The 22,372-nt window shown below is 35.8% G+C and overlaps 1 protein-coding gene across 2 annotated transcripts in view; it reads left to right on the forward strand.

Moving 5' to 3' along the window:
• ZFYVE9 (zinc finger FYVE-type containing 9) overlaps positions 1-22,372 on the forward strand; it is a 124,965-nt gene that overhangs the window by 79,619 nt on the left and 22,974 nt on the right. For both annotated transcript variants that reach the window (XM_028511350.2, XM_028511349.2), the window contains 6 exons: positions 285-405; positions 5,689-5,811; positions 7,648-7,803; positions 14,727-14,951; positions 17,139-17,221; positions 18,559-18,663. In XM_028511350.2, the coding sequence (XP_028367151.1) occupies positions 285-405; positions 5,689-5,811; positions 7,648-7,803; positions 14,727-14,951; positions 17,139-17,221; positions 18,559-18,663 (813 nt within the window). The remainder of the gene's footprint in view (positions 1-284; positions 406-5,688; positions 5,812-7,647; positions 7,804-14,726; positions 14,952-17,138; positions 17,222-18,558; positions 18,664-22,372) is intronic.

Here is a 22,372-nt window from a genome sequence, read left to right on the forward strand (position 1 = left end):
TTTCTTATATAGCAAAAGAAACTTGGGTAAACGAAGCTTTACTTCTTCAAGGCTACAGTGCCTCTTCTCTCATTACTTTGATTTGGTGATGCCAAAGGGAGAAACTACAATTGGAAACATTTTCATAGTATATAAAACCAGTCCTTTAGGAAACCACAGGTTAATGAGTATAAAACATATGACTTCTAAATTTTCACTTAAATTCCCATTTATATTCTTGACTATATTCTGCCAAAGTCCTGAACCTCTCTGTAACTCTCACTTTGCTCATTTGCTTTTCCTAGACGGATATTTCTCTGTTTTCTGGGAGCATAACTCAGGTTGGAAGTCCTGTTGGGAGTGCAATGAACCTTATTCCCGAAGATGGCCTTCCTCCCATTCTCATCTCCACTGGTGTAAAAGGAGGTTTGTGGACTTACATGTTTAAACAAGATAGTTATATATACCAAATATTGCCTTCTAATTAAGGGAAGAAGATAGAATTTGAATGATAATAACTACCCTTCTCTAACAAAAAAACAGCTACTCAGTATCATGAAAATAATTATTGCTGTTACTGGTTTTAGAGTAGATACTTGTGTTTTTATATATAATGTTATTTCATTCATTGGAGTGATATAATACTTTATTAAGTATATTTTATTGCTTATGCTATTACAGTTGTCCCATTTCTTTCTCCCCATTGTTCTCCTCCACCCTACATCCTCCTCCCTCCAGAATTACCCCCTTTAGTTCATGTCCATTGGTCATACATATAAGTTCTTTGGCTTATCCATTTCCTATACTATTTTTAACCTCCCCCTGTCTGTTTTGTACCTACCAATTATGCTTCTTATTCCCTGTACCTTTGCCCTTATTCTTCTCCCTCTCCTCCCCTCCCCACTGATAACCCTCCATCTGATCTCTGTTCCTGTTCTAGTTGTTTGCTTAGTTCGTTTTTGGCTTTTTTTTTTTTTAGGTTCAGTTGTTGATAGTTGTGACTTTGTTGTCATTTTATTGTTCATAGTTTTGATCTTCTTTTTCTTAAATAAGTCCCTTTAACATTGCGTGTAATAAGGGCTTGGTGGTGATGAACTACTTTATCTTTACCTTGTCTGGGAAGCCCTTTATCTGCCCTTCCATTCTTAATGATAGCTTTGCTAGATAGAGTCATCTAGGTTGTAGGTCCCTGCTTTTCATCATTTTGAATATTCTTGCCAGTCCCTTCTTGCCTGAAAAGTTTCTGTTGAAAAATCAGCTGACAGTCTTACAGGGGCTCATTTGTAGGTAACTGTCTCCTTTTTCTTGCTGCTTTTAAGATTCTCCCCTTATCTTTAATCTTGGGTAACTTAATTATGATGTGCCCTGGTATGTACTTTCTTAGGCCCAACTTCTTTGGAACTGTCTGAACTTCCTAGACCTGCATTTCTATTTCCTATGCCAGAATGGGGAAGTTGTCCTTCATTAGTTTTTCAAATAAGTTTTCAATTTCTTGCTCTCCCTCTTCTCCTTCTGGCACCCTTATGATTCAGATGTTGGAATGTTTAAAGTTGTCCCAGAAGTTCCTAAGCCTTCTCATTTTTTTTAATTCTTATTCCTTCATTCTATTCTGATTGAGTTTTTATTTCTCCCTTTTGTTCCAAATCACTGATTTGAGTCCCAGTTTCCTTTCCTTCACTGTTGGTTCCCTGTAGATTTTTCTTTATTTCACTTTGTATAGCCTTTACTTCTTCCTTTATTTTACATCCTTGCTCAGTTGTTTCTGTGAGCTCCCTGATTACCAGTGTTTTAAACTGTACATCAGATAGGTTGGCTATCTTCTTGTTCCTAAGTTCTTTTTCTGGAGTTTTGATCTGTTCTTTCATTTGGGCCATATTTCTTTGTCTTAGTGCACCAGTCTGGATGAATGTTTCTTTTTTAACTCCTTGGTTGTTGGACTTCCTTAAGTTTGATTTTCTGGCATTTCTGGTTTTGTTGTTGCTGTTGTTGTTGTTTTTAAATTGGTTATTGTTCTTCTTTTGGTTATGCAAGGAAGCAAAGCATGTCTACCTATGCTTCCATTTTAGCCAGAATTCCTGGAAGTATATATTTTTAATTGTAGTACAAATGTAGTTCATTGGAAGTTTTTAAAAATATTTGAAAGGGCATAATACTCTGAAGAGTTTCTTGTGATTTTAGGACTGGCCCATCTGATATAGTCAATACATTAATTTAACTTTTTGTTTTGGAGTGTAACATTCATTTAGAAATATACATAAAATAAATGGGTGGTACTGAACTTAAATAGCCATTTTACTGGTAAAAAAAATATTTCCAGTGAGTCTTGACAAGAAGTAAAATTATTATCCAATTTAAAGAATGCTTATAATTTTTGATAGTGTCTTATTGACATATCTAGATCAGTATCCAACTGATACATTTTCTGAAGTTTTATTTATAATCTTGGTTAGTTATTTCCTAGACTTTTACCTGGAGTTCTTGCCTTCAGCCTTTCTCTCCTTTATTTTATATTCCACATAATTGCCAGTTATCCTTTTAAACATATTTAATCATATATTACTTTTGTTTAGAAACAGTCCATGGATTTTCAATACCTTCGGTATAAATTACTTACCTTACCATAAAATGTCCCTTACAACTTTATCTCAACTTATCTAACTTTACTCCAGCCAGTACCTCAGTTTACCAACTTTTTTTTTAATATTCACCTCATTAAAATATTTTTTAAACTTTATTTATTGATTTGAAAGAGGAATGAAGGAAGGGAGGGAGGTAAGGAAAGGAGGGAGGAAGGGAGGAAAAGATAGAGAGAGACATCAATTTGTTGTTCCATTTATTTATTCATTGATTAGTTGATTTTTTGTATGTGCCCTGATGGAGATCAAACCCACAACTTTGGCCTGTAGAGATGACACTTTTACTATCTGAGCTACCCAGCAGGGCTGAATATTCATATTTGATACTTTCATGCCTTTTCTTGTGCTATGGGAGAGTGGGAAGAGAATGAACTTCAGATCTAGACAGACCTGAGCTTTAATCTCAGTGCTATTCCATTCTAGCTCTGTGGTCCAGTGGGCAAATCATTTATCCTCTCTGAATCTTTTTCCTAGTCTTTTAAAAACTTGGGTAACTACATCTACTTAATTTAGAGTCGTAAATATTAAATCAGATTTTATATCTGGAAGTTCTTAGCAAGAAAAATGTCTGATACAAGTAGGCATGTAATTAATATTTTCCTTTCCTTGACTAGAATACTGTTTTATACCTTAGACTCCTTGAAGAATTCCTCAACCTTTCAAAATCCAGATTAGTGGAAAACTCTTCTCTGAATCCTTACATAGGTTACCTCCATCGTAATGTTTTACATCCTCATCTCTGTTCTAATAAAAATTCATATGGACTGTTACTACATTAACACTTTTCTCATTGTAATTTAGATATTGTATAAGTCTGATTCTTTCACTTAGACCGTGAATTCCTTCGGTCTGAATTTACATAATGTGTCTTCTGCGGCCAGTTGGTGCTGCGCCTACAGTCAGCTCTCAGCAGTGTTAGCTGAGTGTGCTGTACTGTCAGTTTTACGATGACTTTCACGTGAAGTTGAACATTCTTTTGCTTGTGTGATGCCTTTGCTTTTTTAGCAGACAGGAACCCCTATAGATATTCTTTCGTTAGTAAAATTACTAAAGTTTCAAATTTTAGTTATTTTAATAAATCTTAGATTAATAAGAAATTATGTTGGCCTACTCTGTTGTTAAATAAGATTGCATTTTCATTAAAAGTCACATCTGTTACCTCGAATTGTCAAAACCTCTCCTACCAAGAATCAGCAACTAGTTATCTAATATATGCTTACTTAAACTCCATTACTGTATCTTTACCACAATTTTGCATTCTAGTGAAATAGCTTCATAAAAATTTTTAAGTCACTTAGTGTTTTTCTTTCTGATATTTTCATTCATAGGATAAACACTTCCCATACAGCCAAAAAACAGTTTTCTGGTTTCTTTTTGTCAGTAAGAAATGGTGTTAATTTGTTCTACCTGGCCATCTCTTAATGGTGCATTTTATATAAAACCAATCAAACAATATACAACTTTCAGGTTTTCAATTCCTTTCCCATACTTTTATTTTCTACAATGGTCATTACCTATGATTTTGACTTCAAGATGAGAGGACTGTCATAATTCAAAATGGGGTGGCTGAATATAACATTGTGCTGTGCTTGTAGGGATTTAAATGAGAAGGGTTCTGTTGAAAGCCTCAGGTGTTAACTTGTTCATGTTAAGTGTCTGATGTGTGATTTACTGGTGATTTTGGCGATGTATGTTCTGAACTCTTAACTTTCCATAGAGGAATTCTTTCATGAAACTTAAGATAGTTTTAGTTTATTTTGGGGGGTATTTGGGGGGGGCTCTGCCCCCCCCCCCAGCTGCTACGGATGAGAATAAGTCTACCAAGACATGATCTTCTTAGGGAGGAAAGGTGGCGGATCTCTCAAAGGGGAAGGGCCAAGAGTCTTTTCCTCAGTGGGCTTTTATTGGGTTCATTTTGCACAGGAATACAGGTAAAGCTCATTAATCATTGTCAGGCAGTAAGGATCAAACAATAGATAGCATACAAAGAATTACAGGACTTATTCTGAGTCAGGGTCTGTTAGGTAAAGGACTACAAAGCTTTGAGAAACAAACTCATTTCTTGCTTGGACCCTTATGATTTAATTGAGAGCATTCTTAGCAAAGCAGGTTTCACAGGATTTTATGCATTCTTTCTTAGGCCTGATTGCCCCCAGGGAGCTGCCCATTCCTGCCCAGGGCTGCACTGCTCTGTCATTGTTTCAGGCTCAAGTCAGTCAGGGGAAGTAAGGCAGCCAAGAGATTAGGAGACATTTCAAAGACAGAATGAGGACTCAGGCTATGTTAAAGCTGAGGGTCCAGGGTCCATCATCCCTTTTTGCTATAGGCCCCCAAGTCCTTCCCAGGGGCCTCCCCATGATCGTGCCTGTCTTAGGTCATTCCTCCCTTGAGGAATCTTACCCATCACTGGTTAACCTATCATGCGCTGGGGGCCAGGCAAGGTGAAGTAAAAGAGGCAGAGGCGGCTCCCCTGCCAGGTAGATAAACTATGTCTCCTTAGTGGCTTATGGTCCAAAGGTCACTCATTCAGCCTTAGCCATGGGGGTGGTTACAACTTCTGAAACCAGGCAAGGCGGTTCCCAACAGGTGTATTTTCTACAGTTTAATTTTTTATGGAAAAAAGTCTAAAACTATACAAAAGGATGTAGAGTAAAAAGTAGGATTCCCCTCTAACTCAACCCCTGGGCATCCTTTTCAGAAGTAATTAGTTTATTATCACTTCCTTATACATCGTGGATTATTTTAAATGTTGGTCTTAGAACATGTAGTGTGTGAAATTCTTGTTACAATTGTTGGAGATATTTTGTTAAATAGAAGGGTTGTCTTTAGATTTGTCACAAGTCATTTTGTGGAGAAGTCTCTACATAGGATGACTATGTTGTCATCCAAACTGGGAGTGAAAGGGAACACTATAATACACCCAATGCTGAGACAGCAGGTACAAACCTGTGTTCACCGTATCTATAAATCAGATGCTCATTTCTTTTATGTGAATAATCAGCCTGTTCACCCACTGGATTTCCCTCTGTGTTTAACCCTAGCCAGTCTCTCACATCGTTTTCTCCCCTTACAGACTATGCTGTGGAAGAGAAGCCATCACAGATTTCAGTGATGCAGCAGTTGGAGGATGGTGGCCCCGACCCACTTGTATTTGTTTTAAATGCAAATTTGTTGTCAATGGTTAAAATTGTAAATTGTAAGTTAAAATTTTGTTTTTAAAATAAAAATGAGATACCTTACTGATTCACATATAATAAACAAAGCTTTCATATTTATTACACACAAGAATTTTTATATAGAGCCACATCTTATTGAAAACTTGGTACTGAAGAAGTTTGTTTGTATATAATTACATATTCCAGAGGACAGTTGTGGTACCTACAGAAGCTCTTGCTTTTAGTCATAGGTATGGGATAGGTAAATTCTCTGTGGAGGAACGCTAAAGAAAACGTGAATTGATCTAAGTTCTGCCTGAGATGGGAATGTTATGTCACAGCTTAACCACCAGGATAACCAACTAATGATGGATAAATTATCCAGGAGGGTCATACAATTTACATGCTAGATTTCAATCTTCCCATGAAATCTTAACCATGGTGCAAAATGTTATTTGGGAAAAATGTTAGTTAGCTAACATGTAGTAAAACTTCAGTACATCTGAAGGTTCAGAAGAAACTTATCAATTCATGGTGCCTTCTTGTGCATCAGAATGAGAGAGAAGAGAGTAACTTAAAATCTTGATTCTAAGGTGGTATTAGAAAATACAGAACACATTTATCCTGGATGAATTTTAAATAATAGGCACAGTTTTGGAGAGAGGATGGAAGCACTGGGAGCAGTCCTCTAGTTCCCCCTGTGTGCTTGCTTTAAGTTGACCTTGGAAACCAGAAACACCTGTTTTTTTAGAGGCTCTACATTAATGAAATGCATATTTCTCGTTTACTTGCTAATCATACCCTTGTATGTTTAGCCCGTTATTAATGCTTGCCATCTTTCCTTCTAGGGTCAGATTTTAAAATAATTTACTCAATTTTAATTTATCATGTCTAGTTTATAAGCTATATTTAGAAAATAGCTAACCTAGAATTCCTGAAATGCATACCATCTTAATAATAGTTGGATTGGACATCTCCTATTTAGATATATAAAGTAACAATTGCCAAAGTGAAAGAAGGGACCTTTTATTAGTTTTGACTTACATTGTGGTTTCATAATTTATCTGAACCCTTTTTCAATTTGGGGGGGATCACATTGTGTTGTAGTACAAATGATAAAAGTGTCAAGGATTGAACATTATTTTTAACATCCTTTTACATATGGCTTGTGCTGCTAGGACTCTATAGAGTCTTTTGTTGAAGAAGTGGAAGTAAGTAGTTCAGAAAAGCCATCCTTTTCACCACTTTTTATAGCACAAAGCTAAGTCAAGTCATGTTGTTAATTACCTTGAATTTTCTCCTAGAAAGGACTATAACTAAAATTGCCAGAATCTTTTGGTCACAGATTAATGTGTACGTAAAAATATATTTTACATCACAACCTGAATTCAAAGCTATAATATTGGCTTTTGTTGTTGTTGTTTCTAGTCTTACATAAGTAATTATTTCCTTTGTTTAAGTGTTTTTTTTTTAATAAAGATGAGGAAATGCATTTTTTAATCATTATAGCTAAGGATACCTAATTTGGTTTTATTTATTTTATCTTTAAAGGAATGTTGTTTCTTCTGATAATTACATCTGTAATAATAGAATTTAAAAGTTTTCAATGTATTTCTTTCAGTATTACTTCTTTTACTTCCCTTCCAATTTTTTCCTAAGGGTTTGCCTAGAGCCCTTAATACACCAGAGGTAGTGGTATATTTTATTTTTCTACAATAGTTCTTTCACTCAATGAAGTGTGTTTCCCAAGTTGAATTATACAGGCTCAGAATGATCTATTTTATTCTTTACTGTATTATAACATAGATTTCTGTGCATTTTATAAGGGTAAGAATTAAGAGGAATGTCTTCATGTTTTATTTTTATTCCATCTGTAGATGTGAACAGGAAGTGCTGGTGTTTCACGACCAAGGGAATGCATGCGGTGGGTCAGTCTGAGATAGTCATTCTTCTCCAGTGTCTGCCGGATGAGAAGTGTTTGCCCAAAGATATCTTTAGTCATTTTGTGCAGCTTTATCGGGATGCCCTGGCAGGTGGGAATGCATTATGATTGAGTGTGCACCCTTTATAGATGACAAAAACTTCTTTTTTGTTCTGTTTTGTTTTTTATTTTATTTTTTATTAGGTTTAAAAGATGACAGAAACTTTCAGACACAGATGCCAAATAATAGCCTTAAATTTGGACACCTGGCATTGGAGGTTGATATTGGTGATAAGTTAGAACTTTCCATGGTTTGAGGAAATGATAAGTTTTAGTACTTTACCTGGTGTGTTTGTTGTTTTACAATGGCTAGAATCAAATTGGTAAGAGAATCCACTGAACTGATAAAAGAATATTTTTCTTTGAGTAGCTGAGGATTCATGATATTGGTACCCACTTGAGGGAAGCATAACCATAACTTACTACTTGTTCTTTAGTTAACAGTATTTACATAACCAGGTTACTTTACATTTAATTTTCAAGCTTCAAGAACCACTATCATGGACAACTTTATTATGGTTTCAAAATAAATAAATTGTAGATTTTTTTACTACAACAATGTAAGAGTAAATGCATAGCTACTAGAAGTTAGAGAACACTAAGGATACTAGTATACAGACATACTATTAAAATTGAGAAAGAAATTGCAGAATTGTATAGTAGCTCTATTTTTAATTTTTGAGGAACCTTCATACTGTCTCTTGTCCACAGTGGCTGCACCAATTTACACTCCCACCAACAGTGCACAAGGGTTCCCTTTTCTCCACATTCTTACCAACACTCATTATCTTACAAATGATATTTTTTACAAGTCATTGTAGGAATCTAGCAAGAAATTATCAGTTTTTAAGGTAAGTAATGGCAGTGGGAATAAAGAGTGACAAACAGACACGAAAGACAGCAGTGCTTCATTTCAAAGGATTTGATGCTGAGTGCCTGTGAGGATGAAAGGGAACAAGTCAAAGTTGGCTTCAGATTTCTGGCTCAGGCACCTGGGTGGATGCTGTTCTTTTTCACTGAGATAGTAAATAGGAGAGCAGAGCTGGCAGCTGAGGTCCTTGTTCAGTGTGTTGAATTTGAAATAATGACAACAGATGGTAATATGTAAATGGAAGATGAATATATGGATATGGACCTCAGGAGGTAGGTCTGGGCTAAAATACAGACACAGCATTTATGTGATATTTGAAGCTATGGTTATGAATAAGATAGGCCAGTGCGAAGAGGCTAGAGCTGTGAATGGAACTCTAAGAAATACCAACAAGGGAAGGCATGAATTATTATATGAGTCATTATATGTTTAGTATAAATGGTTATTCGTTTTTAAGAAATATCCTTATATATCAGTAGAGTCCATTATATTAAAATACAATAATTTACAAAAAATCATGTGGGACTGATAGTAAGATAATGGTAATAGTCTAAGGTCGGCCTGTAATACATCTAAGCCTTCGTAAATATTTTCTGTAATACAGGATGAGGGCAGGTACATATATAGCTAAGTAAATAACATTTCAAAAGTATAAAGAAGTGAGCTATGAGAGTTTCTCCTTGAATAGGAATCATTTCACAGCTCATAGAAGTAATGGGACTAGAAAAGTATCTTAGATTATTTAGTAGTAACAACTCTTTATTTTTATACATGAAGATACCTGGAGATGTTAATGGCTCGTTGAAATCACAGGTCTAGATTGATTAGGACGAAAGCTCCCAGACCAGTTTTCTTTAGTTATGTCAGTAACCTCTGTGTATCTAATAATAGTACAGTAGTTTTTAAAACCAGGTATGCATAATATCTGTGTGATATGCATGTTTTATTAAGAATCCTGTTTTTAGATAATGAAGGTAACAACTTGATATATTATTTCACTATGATTTTTTTTATAGGTGGAAACCTATAGTAAGTGTTTTAAAATAACTGCAATTCATTATTTTTCTCCTCTGCGTAGCATAAGGTGTGGAATTGACAAATGGTATCTTAAATTGCCCCTGAGAGTGAAAGCCTTAAGCACTCTATCACTTGCTTAGTGGTTCGTTCCTGTGGCATAAATTGTTCAAAAAGCCTGAAAAATCCTTGAATGAACTTACTTTATAATTTCCTCTGAATTTTTATCTAAACTATATGTATTCAGTAATAATATGTGTATGCATATATTTCTTATTTAGTATATGTATGTATATATTTATCATACATAGTTGCTTATGCTTTCCACAGTGAGGGGAAAACTATATTTTGTGAGAAATGACATTTAAGAGTTTTAGAATGCTTTCTGATATTATGGGGCCATGGGAGATTTCAGATTGTTTATTGTTTCCTCTCCTTCCTTCCTCCATGTTCTGTGCTTGTTTTTTTTGTAAACAAGCACTCAGAATATAGACGTGAACAAAGTGAGAATTGTATGTACCAGACCATGTTTTCTGGAGTTAATCTCTTGTTTCCCTTTCTTATCACAAACCTTTATTGGCTCCATATTGTCTTTAGCATAAACTGTGTGCTCTACCATTCGGTATCTGATCCTACATTTTCATCCTCATTTCTCACTCCTAGTCTGCCCATACTCCCATTGTACAGTCATTTCCTGCTTCATTACTCATGATCATGACCCCCCACCACCATGCTGTTTTCCAGCCCCCCAACTATCTGAATCCTATTAGTCTTCTTGAGTGTTACTCAAAGACCACTTTCTGTATGAATTCTTTGATGATTCTCCCAGATAGAAGTATCTCTTCTGGCCCTGGACTGTGTGGCACAGTTGGTTGGAGTGTTGTTCCATAAACCAAAAGGTCGCAGGTTTGATCCTCAGTCAGGGCACATTCCTAGGTTGCAGGTTTAATCCCTGGTTGGGCATGTACAGGAGGCAACTGGTCAATGTTTCTCTCTCACACTGATGTTTCTGTCTCTTCCTTCCCCTCCCTCTAAAATTAATAAACGTGTCCTCAGATAAGTATTAAAAAAGGTAATTCCTTCTAAAGTCCTTCAATAATCTTTAAAAAATTATATGGCATATCCCTGTCTGGTGTGGCTCAGTGGATTGAGCGCTGGCCTGTGAACCCAAAGGACACCAGTTCAATTGCCAGTCAGGGCACATGCCTGCGTTGCAGGACAGGTCCCCACTGGGGGCAGGCAAGAGGCAACTGATTGATGTCTCTCTCACATGTCGATGTTTCTCCCTCCCTTTCCCTCTCTCTAAAAGTAAATAAAATCTGAAAAAAATATATTTGGTATATAAATATATTTTTAGTATTCATGCAAGTTATGAAGCATAATAACAAAATAACCACCTGTAAACAAAATACCAAACATGGGATAAAAAATGACTAATCTTTCTTTACTGTCCTGATTACATCTTCCTTCCAAACTTCCCATCCCCAATCTCTAGGTAACCATTCTCATCAAACTTGTATTATGCTTTTCATGCTTCTCTTTATCATAATTGTATCCCAAATGCTCACATCATTAAGGATTATAACATGTTTTGCATGTTTTTCAACTTTGTACAATTGGTGTCACACTGTTTATTTTCTGTGGTTTGCTTTTTTTACTCCCCTGTATGTTTTTGACTTTCATTCATTGCTCTAGTTGTTCCAGTTTATTCATTTTCAGGGTACAGTTTTATACTCATTACATAAGAGTACTAGAATTTATTAATTCTCCTTCTGATGAACAGTTTGCTGTTCTTACCAGTTTATTGTTACATAGACATGCTCTTTAAAATTTTTTTATATGTAGCCCTGGCTGGTGTGGCTTAGTGGACTGAGCACCATCCTGCAAACTGAAAGGTCACTCACTAGTTCGATTCCCAGTTGGGGCACATGCCTGGGTTGCAGGCCAGGTCCCCAGTCAGGGAGTGCAAGAAGCACCTGATCAATGTATCTCTCACAAATTGATGTTTCTCTTCCTTTCTTTCTCCCTCCCTTCCCTCTCTCCGAAAGTAAGTAAAATCTTTTTAAAAAATAAATTTTTATAGGTATACTTAGGAGAGCTTTGGTTTATAGGAAGTGGATAACTTCAACTTTATTAGATAATGTTTAATTGTTTCCCAGAGTGGTCAGTGGTTTATCAGTTTATATCTACCTGTCCTCATCCACAGTGTGTGAGTTGCCAACAGTTGATGTTACCAGAGTTTTAATTTTTGCCAGTCTGGTGGGTATAAAATGGTTTCTCATTTTGATTTGCATTTCACTAATTATTAATGAGGCTGGGCATGTATTCATGTATTTACTGGCCATGAATATTTTGTCCTTTGTGATATATGAGGTCTGTCCAGAAAATGTCCAGCCATTGTTAATATAACAAGAATGGTTTATGTGACATCAGTGTAATCTGGCAGCCAAGGAAAGTGGACTGATATGTGCATGTGTGAATAGTGATGACTTCACTGAACTAGTCAGTGGGAGCAGTAGACACCATTGAGCGAGCACGTGTACTGTGTGGCTGTCACATTCAAAATGACTGAGCAAGTAGAGCAATGAAACTGCATCAAATTTTGCATTAAACTTGAACATTCCTTCCCTGAAACTATTCGGATGATTCAGAAGGCCACAGCTATAGGCAAATGGTGATTGGCAGCTTCATCATGACAATGTGCCTGTTCATGTATCACGTCTTGTGCAGAGTTTTTTTTGCAAAACATCTAATCACTCTCAGGTAACTCTGCCCCACTACAACCCACATTTTGCATTGAGTTGTGCCTTTCTGCAAAACTAAAATGACCTTTGAAAGAGAAGAGATTTCATACCATTGATGAGATTCAGGAAAATATGACAGGGCAGCTGATGGCGATTGGGAGAACTCTGTGAGGTCCCAAGGTGCCTACCTTGAAGGGAACTGAGGCATCATTGTCCTGTGTACCATGTTTCTTTGTATCTTGCATCATCTTCAATAAATGCATATTTTTCACATTACATGGCTGGATACTTTCTGGATAGACTTCATATGTCTCTGTTTATGTCTTTTACCTATATTTCTATTAGCATTTTCTTGGGAATTTCTCTAAGTTTTTTTAACATATATACTCACCTATGACCTGTTTCTAACAGAGTTGTTATTACTAATTGTGTTATCAGCTTTCTGTTGCTGTGTTTTAAGCCACAAATTTAGTGACTTGAAACAACAAAAATGTATTATTTCACAGTCTCCATGGGCTAGGAGCTGAGGCACAGCTGTGCTGAATCTTCTGCTCAGGGCATCTCCAAGTGTCAGCCATGCTGGGGTTCTCATTTGGAGCTCAGGGTCATCTGGTTGTTGGCAGATTCACTTTCTTGCAGATCACTATTTTAAATTTATTTTTATTTCTTTTTAGAGAAAGGGGAAGGGAGGGAGAAAGGGAGAGAAACATCAATGTGAGAGAGAAACATTGATACGTTGTCTCTCGTACATTCCCTGACCAGAGACCAAACCTGCAACCCAGGCATGTGCCCTTATGGGAATTGAACCGGTGACACCCAATCAGCTGAGCCACACCAGTCAGGGAGATCCCCATTTTCTTAATAGCTGTTGTCTCCTGAAGACTGTCTGCAGTTCCTTTTCTCATAGCTCATAGGTGGTTTTACAATACGGATGTTTGCTTTCTTCCAGGTCAGCAAGATTTTGTCTCTTCGCTTTGAATCTTTGACCTCTATACCTAGATTTAGAGGTCTTATGCCAGGCACATCCTGATAATCTCCCTGTTGATTAACTCCCAGTTGATTAGTAACCTAATATTCACAGGTGCTCCCCACTCAAGGGGAGGGAGTTAAACAAGACATGTACACCAGGAGGCAGACAGAATTTTGTCCGCCACACAATCATAGTTGATGACACAGACCTAAGCGTATTTTCTCTACTCAATACCTTCATTGGTGGAGAAATGGCACCAGGTGTTAGACCAGTGGAGTCAGACCAGACCAGACCTTGGTTCAGCAACTCAATACTTGAGTTCTAGCTAAGAAAGAATTCAGAGCCAAGATTCAAACTGTGAGAGAAAGTTTATTTAGAGTTTCTGCAGGGCACTCCTGGCTTTCCCAAGGACACAGGGCTAGCATGCAAATACCCCATAAAAGCCTGTGACCTGGACCATGTCTGGCCCAATAGCTGAAATAAGCAGCCAGATTTGGTTAAGCCTGGGGCAAGATTCTATGAACAGTTCTATGAACAGATAGATTCTAGTTTTCAAGGAAAGTGAGCGTTAACTTCTGTGACGGGGATTTTTGTATTTGGTATTACTTTCAGAACTATCAAAGGAAGCTTGCACATGTCTAGTGAACGTATCTGCTCTTACAATGTTGAACAGCTCTCATCAGAAAGTTGTTTTGTAATTCTAAGTGAAGGAAAATATCTCATTAATTAAGGGCTGATTTGTTACTGTTTCATTAAAAAATACTTAAGTTAGTGCTCAATAAAGACCATTTACAGTTAAAAGGAAAAAAACACCTTATCTACAACTTAAAAACTACTTAAGGCTTATTTGAATATGAAGTCGTTTACATTTCATGTTTGTGCATCCTGTCTGTGGTACTACCTTCTCTGTAAGTTTTCTTTTTCCCTCACTGTCTCATACATAAGTGTATTGTCTTAGTTCATTATGTTCATGATTTGCCTTTGTTAACCCAGTGAGATTACAAGCTCCAAGAGCACGTACCTAATCTTAACATTTTTTGTAACTTTTGAGGCAATGATATCTATCTTGATCTATATAGTAAAGTTGTGCCATCTGACTAAGGGAGTCATCAATATTTTTGGCTTTTAGCTAGATTTCAACAGTGTGATAATACAAGTTATATCACACTCACCAGAAGCCCTGATAAAATTGGGGGGAAAGTTTCATTTAATAAATGCTAGTTATTTCTTTAAAAGCTTTCTAAACATGGGTGTTTCATGGTGAAAAGTTAGGAATTAGTGTGTGATAGTGACTGGCCTAGTATGGACTAATAATGATTACTAAAAATATGATTGATTTATTGATAGAAAGTAATCAATAAGCTTTTTTGTTTTAGGGAATGTTGTGGGCAACTTGGGACACTCCTTCTTCAGTCAGAGTTTCCTTGGCAGTAAAGAACATGGTGGATTCCTGTACGTGACATCTACCTACCAGTCACTGCAAGACCTTGTGCTCCCAGCCCCACCTTACTTGTTTGGGATTCTCGTACAGAAATGGGAAACTCCTTGGGCCAAAGTGTTTCCCATCCGACTAATGCTGAGACTTGGAGCTGAATATCGACGTAAGTAGTATAAAATACCTTCTTCTAAAACACATGAGCAAGACATGCTGACTACATAAAGTCTTGAAATATTCAGAGCCACACCTCCCCACTCCCAGTGATACAATTCAGCAGAATTTTGAAATAGCTAAGCTAAACTTAGCCATTGTCTCTACTTATTTTGCCTAGAATGGGAAGGACAGAAAATATCAAATGAGAAAGTTAGTGGTTATTTATTACCTTGTAAACTTATTGGCTTTATAGTTCATTGATGAATGAATAATCACTTTGAGAAAAAATGAATTTGAACTTAACAAATAACTTTATTTTTTATAGTTTCTATATATGGTCAGTGCATTTTTTTGTCACTTGGAAAATAGCTGCAGCAAATTATATTTTATGAACCTAACAGATGCTGGGAACTAGTGGTATAGAGATCACTCTCTCAGTTGACAAGACAAGCAACAGAAAAGCTCCCTGGCCCATGGTTGTAGCAGCACAACAACGTTGTGATTTTTTTCTAAGATGTCAAGGACTAAATGCAAACTTTATTTTATCTTTGTGTCTTCACCTAGTTGAAAGTGTCTAGACATCAGACCACTTGAATAGGTTCTTAACTTTGCCACTTATTAGCTTTGTAACTTTGGCCAAATCACTCAAGTTGTCTGATTGTCTGTTTCTTTTGCAACTGGAGATGATAATGCTTGCCTTTTATATTATATAGGGTTTTTAAGAGGATCAAGTGAGATGAAAAAATTATTTTATAAACCATAAAACTATATACTGTATGTTCTCAGCAAGTCAGCTTTATAATTTCACTTATTTATTCATTAATGAACAAGAATTTAATAAAGCCCTACCATGTGTCATGAATTCTGGGAATTCAGAAATAGCCAAGATATGGTTGTAGGCTCTTAGAATCTTTTGTAAAGAAGATGTACAGAAATCATGAAGTAGTATATTGTATTAAAACACATACTCAAAGTTAATACTAAGGGTTCTTTGGGAGTTCCAAGATGGACTCTTAACTTCACCTAGAATGAAGGAATCAGATGAGAAACATTTTTTGGACCAAGGGCCTCTGGACTGAACTGTGAAGGAAGCATGTGAATCAGCCTAATGAAGTACGTAAAGGAAAGGGTTGTGTGCAGATGAGCCAACATGTATAACTTCTTGTCTTTTTAAAAAATTTAATTTACTGATTTGAGAGAGAGAGGGACAGAGAGAAACATCAATTTGTTGTTCCACTTATTTATGCATTTCTTGTGATTCTTGTATGAACCTGCAACCTTGGTGTATCAGGATGATGCTCTAAACAACTGAGCTACCTGGCTGGGGCCTATAACTGCATGTCTTGAACAGACAGTTCAAGTCATAAAGTTCAAGGAGTTAACCAGCTAATAGGATCACCTGGTATTTGGCTCACCTAAGGAGGGTGCCAGTCAGGAGATGTCTGAGTGAACTCTTTTAGACTTCTTGAGCACAAAGGAATCAGAAGATATTTATTTCTTTTTTTAAATATATTTTATTGATTATGCTATTACAGTTGTCCCATTTCCCCCCTTCACACCCCTCCACCCTGTATACCCTCTCCTACCCACATCCCCCTCCTTTAGTTCATGTCCATGTGTTATACTTATAAGTTCTTTAGCTTCTACATTTCCCATACTATTCTTACCCTCCCCCTATCTATTTTCAACCTACAATCTATGCTACTTATTCTCTGTACCTTTTCCCCCTCTCTCCTCCTCCCACTCCCCTGTTGCTAACCCTCCATGTGATCTCCATTTCTGTGGTTTTGTTCCTGTTCTAGTTGTTTGTTTAGTTTCTTTTGGTTTTGCTTTAGGTATAGTTATTAATAATTGTGATTTTGCTGTCCTTTTACTATACATGTTTTTTCTGTAAGAAGATATTTATTTCTCAGATCATGTTAATGTACTTTGAAGAACAGTGCTTCCTAAGACTTTCTGTCATTTTTGAAACAACAGCTTCAAAAGGCTTATTCTGGTCATCAAATGACTGGTATAGTTTATAGAAGGCTTAGGATTTGCCTGTGATGCCAATATGCTAAATACTTTTTGAGCTCTAAATTTCATATGCTCTAGTGAGCCATTATAATTATATTTGGAAAATTGTATCGACCATAATATCTCTTTTACCCAAATTTTAAAGTGCCAGACTTAGTCTTATCATTTCTCATTTCCGTAGTTTATCCGTGCCCACTATTCAGTGTCAGATTTCGGAAGCCATTGTTTGGAGAGACGGGGCATACCATCATGAATCTTCTTGCAGTAAGTTGGGAATTTTTGCTTTCTTTTTCCTTATCTGAGTTTGTATGGTAGAAGGGAGAGAAAGATTTTATCATTTTGTTGATAGCAATGTCCCTGCTGTTTCAGGCAGGTGAAGATTTATGTTAAAGGAAAAGAACAATATTATATATATATATATATATATATATATATATATATATATATATATAATATAAACACTATTATATATATATATATAGTGTTTGGAAAGTGTAAGGAGCTTTGGAGCAAATTAGTACAGGATTCCAGCCCCTGATTATACACTTATTATCTAAGTGACCTTGCAGGATTATTGAGCACTACAGGTAATGTATAATTAAAGCACAGAGCATTCTATCTTGTTTTTATTTTAAGCCTGGCATCCTAGAGTATATCTAGAATAGATCTAGAATCTGAAAACTTCTCACAACCTTTTGAACTGTTAACATCATGGTCTAGATGATTGCTGTCTCTTGCCTAGATTATTTTTATTATGTTTATCTGATCTTCCTTCTATCCTTGCTCCCTTACCATCTATTCTTTGTAAAGAAGTCAGGGCATGTTCCTAGCTAGTCCTCAAACATTACAAACTCCTCTCATAATGGTAGACACATGTGCTCAGCATTGATCTGCCCCTCCCCAGTCCCAGAATGTGGTGGCCCTCCTGATTCCAGTTTTAGGATAGCATGGAATTACTGGGTCCTGGGTTTTTTTATATTTAAAGCTAATTTTTAATTACTCATTTCGTTCAATGTAAGCTGCCACGCATCTTTGTGTCAATACAGTACAAGCACAAACCTGGCCAAAAAAAAAAGTAAAGGTCTTTATGGTGGCCTATAAGACCCTATGAAATTTAGCTTTATGCTATAACTTTGACCTTGACTCCTACCACTCTTGCTCATTTTGCTTCAGCCACACTAGATGTTGGGCCTATATATGTGTGTTTTACCCTACAAATATTCATTCAGTGCCTAGGGTGTTCCAGGCATTTGGAATATAAAAACAACCCAAGTGAGAGTTCCTACCCTCTTGGAGCTTACCTTACGAGGAAGAGACAGTTAACAAATAAATACTGAAAGTGTTAAGTGGTGTCAAGCAGGGTAAGCATTCAAATATTTGTTTAATATTATATATGAGATATATGAATCGTTTTAATCTTCTTCTTTGTAAGTATAGTCTAATAGAAAGCTGGAGTACACAGACACAGTGGGGTTTTCATTATCCTAAATATTTAGATAAATGGGATCTTTCAGTTTTGACAATTTTTACATTTTTACTAATATGAATGAAATCCTGCCATGGATGACTTCTTTATTCTACTTCAATCTGCCTTTCCATAGGACTTCAGAAATTACCAATATACATTACCAGTAGTCCAGGGTCTGGTGGTTGACATGGAAGTTCGGAAAACAAGCATCAAAATTCCCAGCAACAGATACAATGAGGTAAGATTTAACATGAAAACATATTTTTCATAGTTGAATGCATGAATGAACGTAAAAAATGTGGGATTACATATAAATTTATTGTTTAATTAATTGACAGTGAAATCAGTTTTTAATATTGTATGACCTAGATCAATAATGGGGAATGTCATAATAGGCAAGATGTTAAATTTGTGATTTATTTAGTCATTAGTTGTGCTTTTGACTTTTGGACACTGTGATAGTCAGTGATAGGTTTGCATTTTGATTAAGATATAAAATTAACTTCATAGCATTCATGGTATGATCTTTTCATCTTTCCCTTTTATTGTAAGTACATGTTATTTTTGACTGTTCTTAGTGTTTAAGCACAATTCACTTTAAGTCCTGAAATGACTTTTAAGTAAGGTTCCAAAAGCAAATTATTGCATCTTAAATTAAGCTGTATTTTGTAACTAAAATGAAATTATGCATACTACACATGTATTAACAGAATTAGATAAACTATGTTCTTTACCTATTTGTCATGTGAATTCTTGCTTGAATTAAAAATGTTCTTAAAATCATTTTTAAACTAATGGTGGGGGTGGAGAGATGAAGCAAAAAAGGAAGAAAACGGAGAGAAAACTCATGGACACAGACAACAGTGTGGTGATTTTAGGGGAGGGGAGGGGAGTGTGTGGAGGTAGAAGATGGTATGGGGGATAAATGGTGATGAAAAAAATAATAAAAGGTGGTAACTTCCTGATTACTTGTTTTACTATTTCTTGGTATGAAATAATTTTCTCCCTTCCCTCCTTCCTTTTTCATTCAGCATCTATTTACTTATTTACTTGTACATTCAATAAATATTCTGTTCTTGGTATGTACTTAGAGTCACACAAATGTTTTACTGGACTTAAAGCCCAGGGCTCCACATTGTTGTGTGGGGGTGGCCTCTGTGAAGGAAGCCTTTACCCAAGGCTTAAAATAGTAACTGGAGTGTATGTTTAACTTCTTCTGGGATGTAATTATCAGTTTTTAGCTGTTCTACCTTGGAATATCAGAGAGCATTAATAGACTAGACTAAGTATAAACAAATCTTTAAAATGAACTATTTTTATATAATTTGTGCCCTAAGTAGTATTAAAAGACACTATGCTTTGGAAACTTGTTATAGTTCTCATATTTGAAGTTTTATTATCTATTTCACAAACATCAATTATATTCTATGATATGAAATTAAAAAAATCAGTAAGGACATTATGCTTGCCTTGTTGGAGGGCACTGCCCAGCAATAAGGTGATCAGGTGTCATCTCCAAGCAGATAACATATATTATTGGGTTGGCCAAGAAGTCCGTTCAGTTTTTCTATAAAATAAAAGACACATTTTTTATTTTCACCAATAATTTTATTGATTTGGATATTTTGAGTGTGTTGACTATCTCTCATGTGGTATAATGTTGGTAGCTCTCAATGAATGTTGTGATTTGATTGCCCATTAACTACAACTGGTCTACCAGACAGTGGAGCATTGTCCAGTGCAAAATCTAAAGCACCAAGCTTCGCAAACCACTTTTGATATGTCCGATCAGTCACAGCACCTTCTCTATACACTGCACAAATATTTTGGGGGGGGGGGGGTCAGTTGCATACTAGAGCATAAGAAAGCATACTATGCTGAAAATGTGTATTTTCTTCCATCTTCAATATTAAAATGGCTACACAAAAATTCACTGATTTTGATAATTTTTTCTAAATGCATGCCAATAATGACAGCTGTCACAATACAACTGGCATAATTGTTTTGAATAAAGACAGCTAAATGCTACTAGAGTCATTTTACGGAAAAAAAACAAAACAAAGTTTTTGACTATCCCAGTCAAAAGTGTTGGTGTTTGCAAGGTGGTACTTTGTGTTGGGAATTGGGTCTGTTTTGTGTATCTGTAAAAACTGTGAGACTCCCCATGGTTATTTCAGTACTGACTGATGATATTCATTACAACAGCTGCCATTCATATTATCTGTCTTTCTCTGAGTTCTGCCTCCTGGATTTATGGTTGTTCAGGTTCACAAATCTTTGTTCAAAAGTAGTAACTATATTTCTTATCATTTATTATATTCCATTTTCAATCAAGTTCACCAATTTATTATCACTTATTTTTCTTACCTGATTTAGCAGACTGACTTTCCTTCTAATTCAGTTTTGGTTTCAACTCAACATAATTGTCTTTCTTAGTCTCAGACAGATGAAATGTGTTGTGTCTAATAATTCTTCACTTTATATTTGAAAAAGTAATTTCTTATACATTATTTCACTTAATCACCACAATATTCCACTTTTTCTCGCATTAATTTTTCCATTTATACCAATGGTCTTTCTTATTATTTCCTAAATTCTGTTCCTTTTTTGCTTTATAGCGTTTGCACAAGCTATTTCCTTATTGATGCACACTTGCCGTACTCTTCACCTGCCTCATACTCACTCATTTTTCTGGCATCAGCTTAAATGGCATTTTCTCAGCTAGGATTTTGTTAAGTCCCTACTGGGGTAACTCTCCCTGTTATAAGTGTCCTAGAATTCCATACATCCTATGTGCAGTACTCAGTACATTTGTAATGATCTTGTTCAGTGTCTATTTTCTCTACTAGACTTCTAGTTCCATGAGAGATTGTATCTTATTTACCACTGTACTGTTAGCAGACTACCTGATATAGAGTAATTGCACAAGAAATATATATTGAATGAAGACATGAAACAGAGCTAACATGGATAGAACAGTATAAAAACAAGTTTTGAGATTTATTGTAAGTTTACTAAAAGTTTAGAGAGGGGAGAACTCTGATTAATGGAGCTGTTAAGAATGTTTCTTCATTTCTAATTGGTTCTGAATCTCTAACAGCCAGAGCACCATGTTCCATGTAGAAGATGTTTTTAAATGTTCATGTAAATGTAAATGCTGTCTAAATATAAATGCATGAAATATTTGGAATGGACAGTGAATGATGTTTAGGTGCTAGAAAGAGAAGGGTGAAAAACAACAAGTGAAAAGGAGAATAGATGCCATCTTAAACCAAGGCAGGAAAGCAGCAGGAATGATCGTGTCTTGTGGGGACCGTGGGAGATAACCTGCCTAGTGAAGAAGAGGCTAAGGAGACTGGGAATGAAGCTGTGCAGAGAGACTGGTGGGTTTTCGAAGGCCTTCAAAAACAGACAAGGAATGTAGACTTTAATATGATAATTTGTGAAGAGGTTTCACAGATTCTATATTAGAAAAGTGACAATGAAAATAATTTTAGAAAACTGAGTTCCGGCAGCTACATGTAAAATGTGGAAAGAGGGGCTCACTAGGGGAGACTTTAAGCTTAGAAACTTAGAAAAAAAACAGTACTTCTGGTAGCATAGAAAATGAAAAAATGAAGTAGTCATTGTAAATAAATAATCTAATCTTATTCTTCAAGGCCATTGAAGGTCTCTGTTGGTTTAGGTAACCCTATTCACATCTTATAATGAGATGATTTTTATCATTGTGTTAACTAACATTTATTGATGGTATATCATATACCAGATACTGATCTAGGCATGTATGTATCCTTAAGAAACATAGAAAAAAAAAAAGACCCAAGTCAAACAAAGAAATGATAATGAGATGAAATACACATTGAATTAAACATTGCTAAAAAAAAATCAGTAAGCTTAAAAACAGTAACAGAAACTATCAAAATGAAACACAAAGAGAAACAACTAAA

This window comes from Phyllostomus discolor, chromosome 5 (assembly GCF_004126475.2).
Source record: "Phyllostomus discolor isolate MPI-MPIP mPhyDis1 chromosome 5, mPhyDis1.pri.v3, whole genome shotgun sequence".
NCBI lineage: Eukaryota > Metazoa > Chordata > Mammalia > Chiroptera > Phyllostomidae > Phyllostomus > Phyllostomus discolor.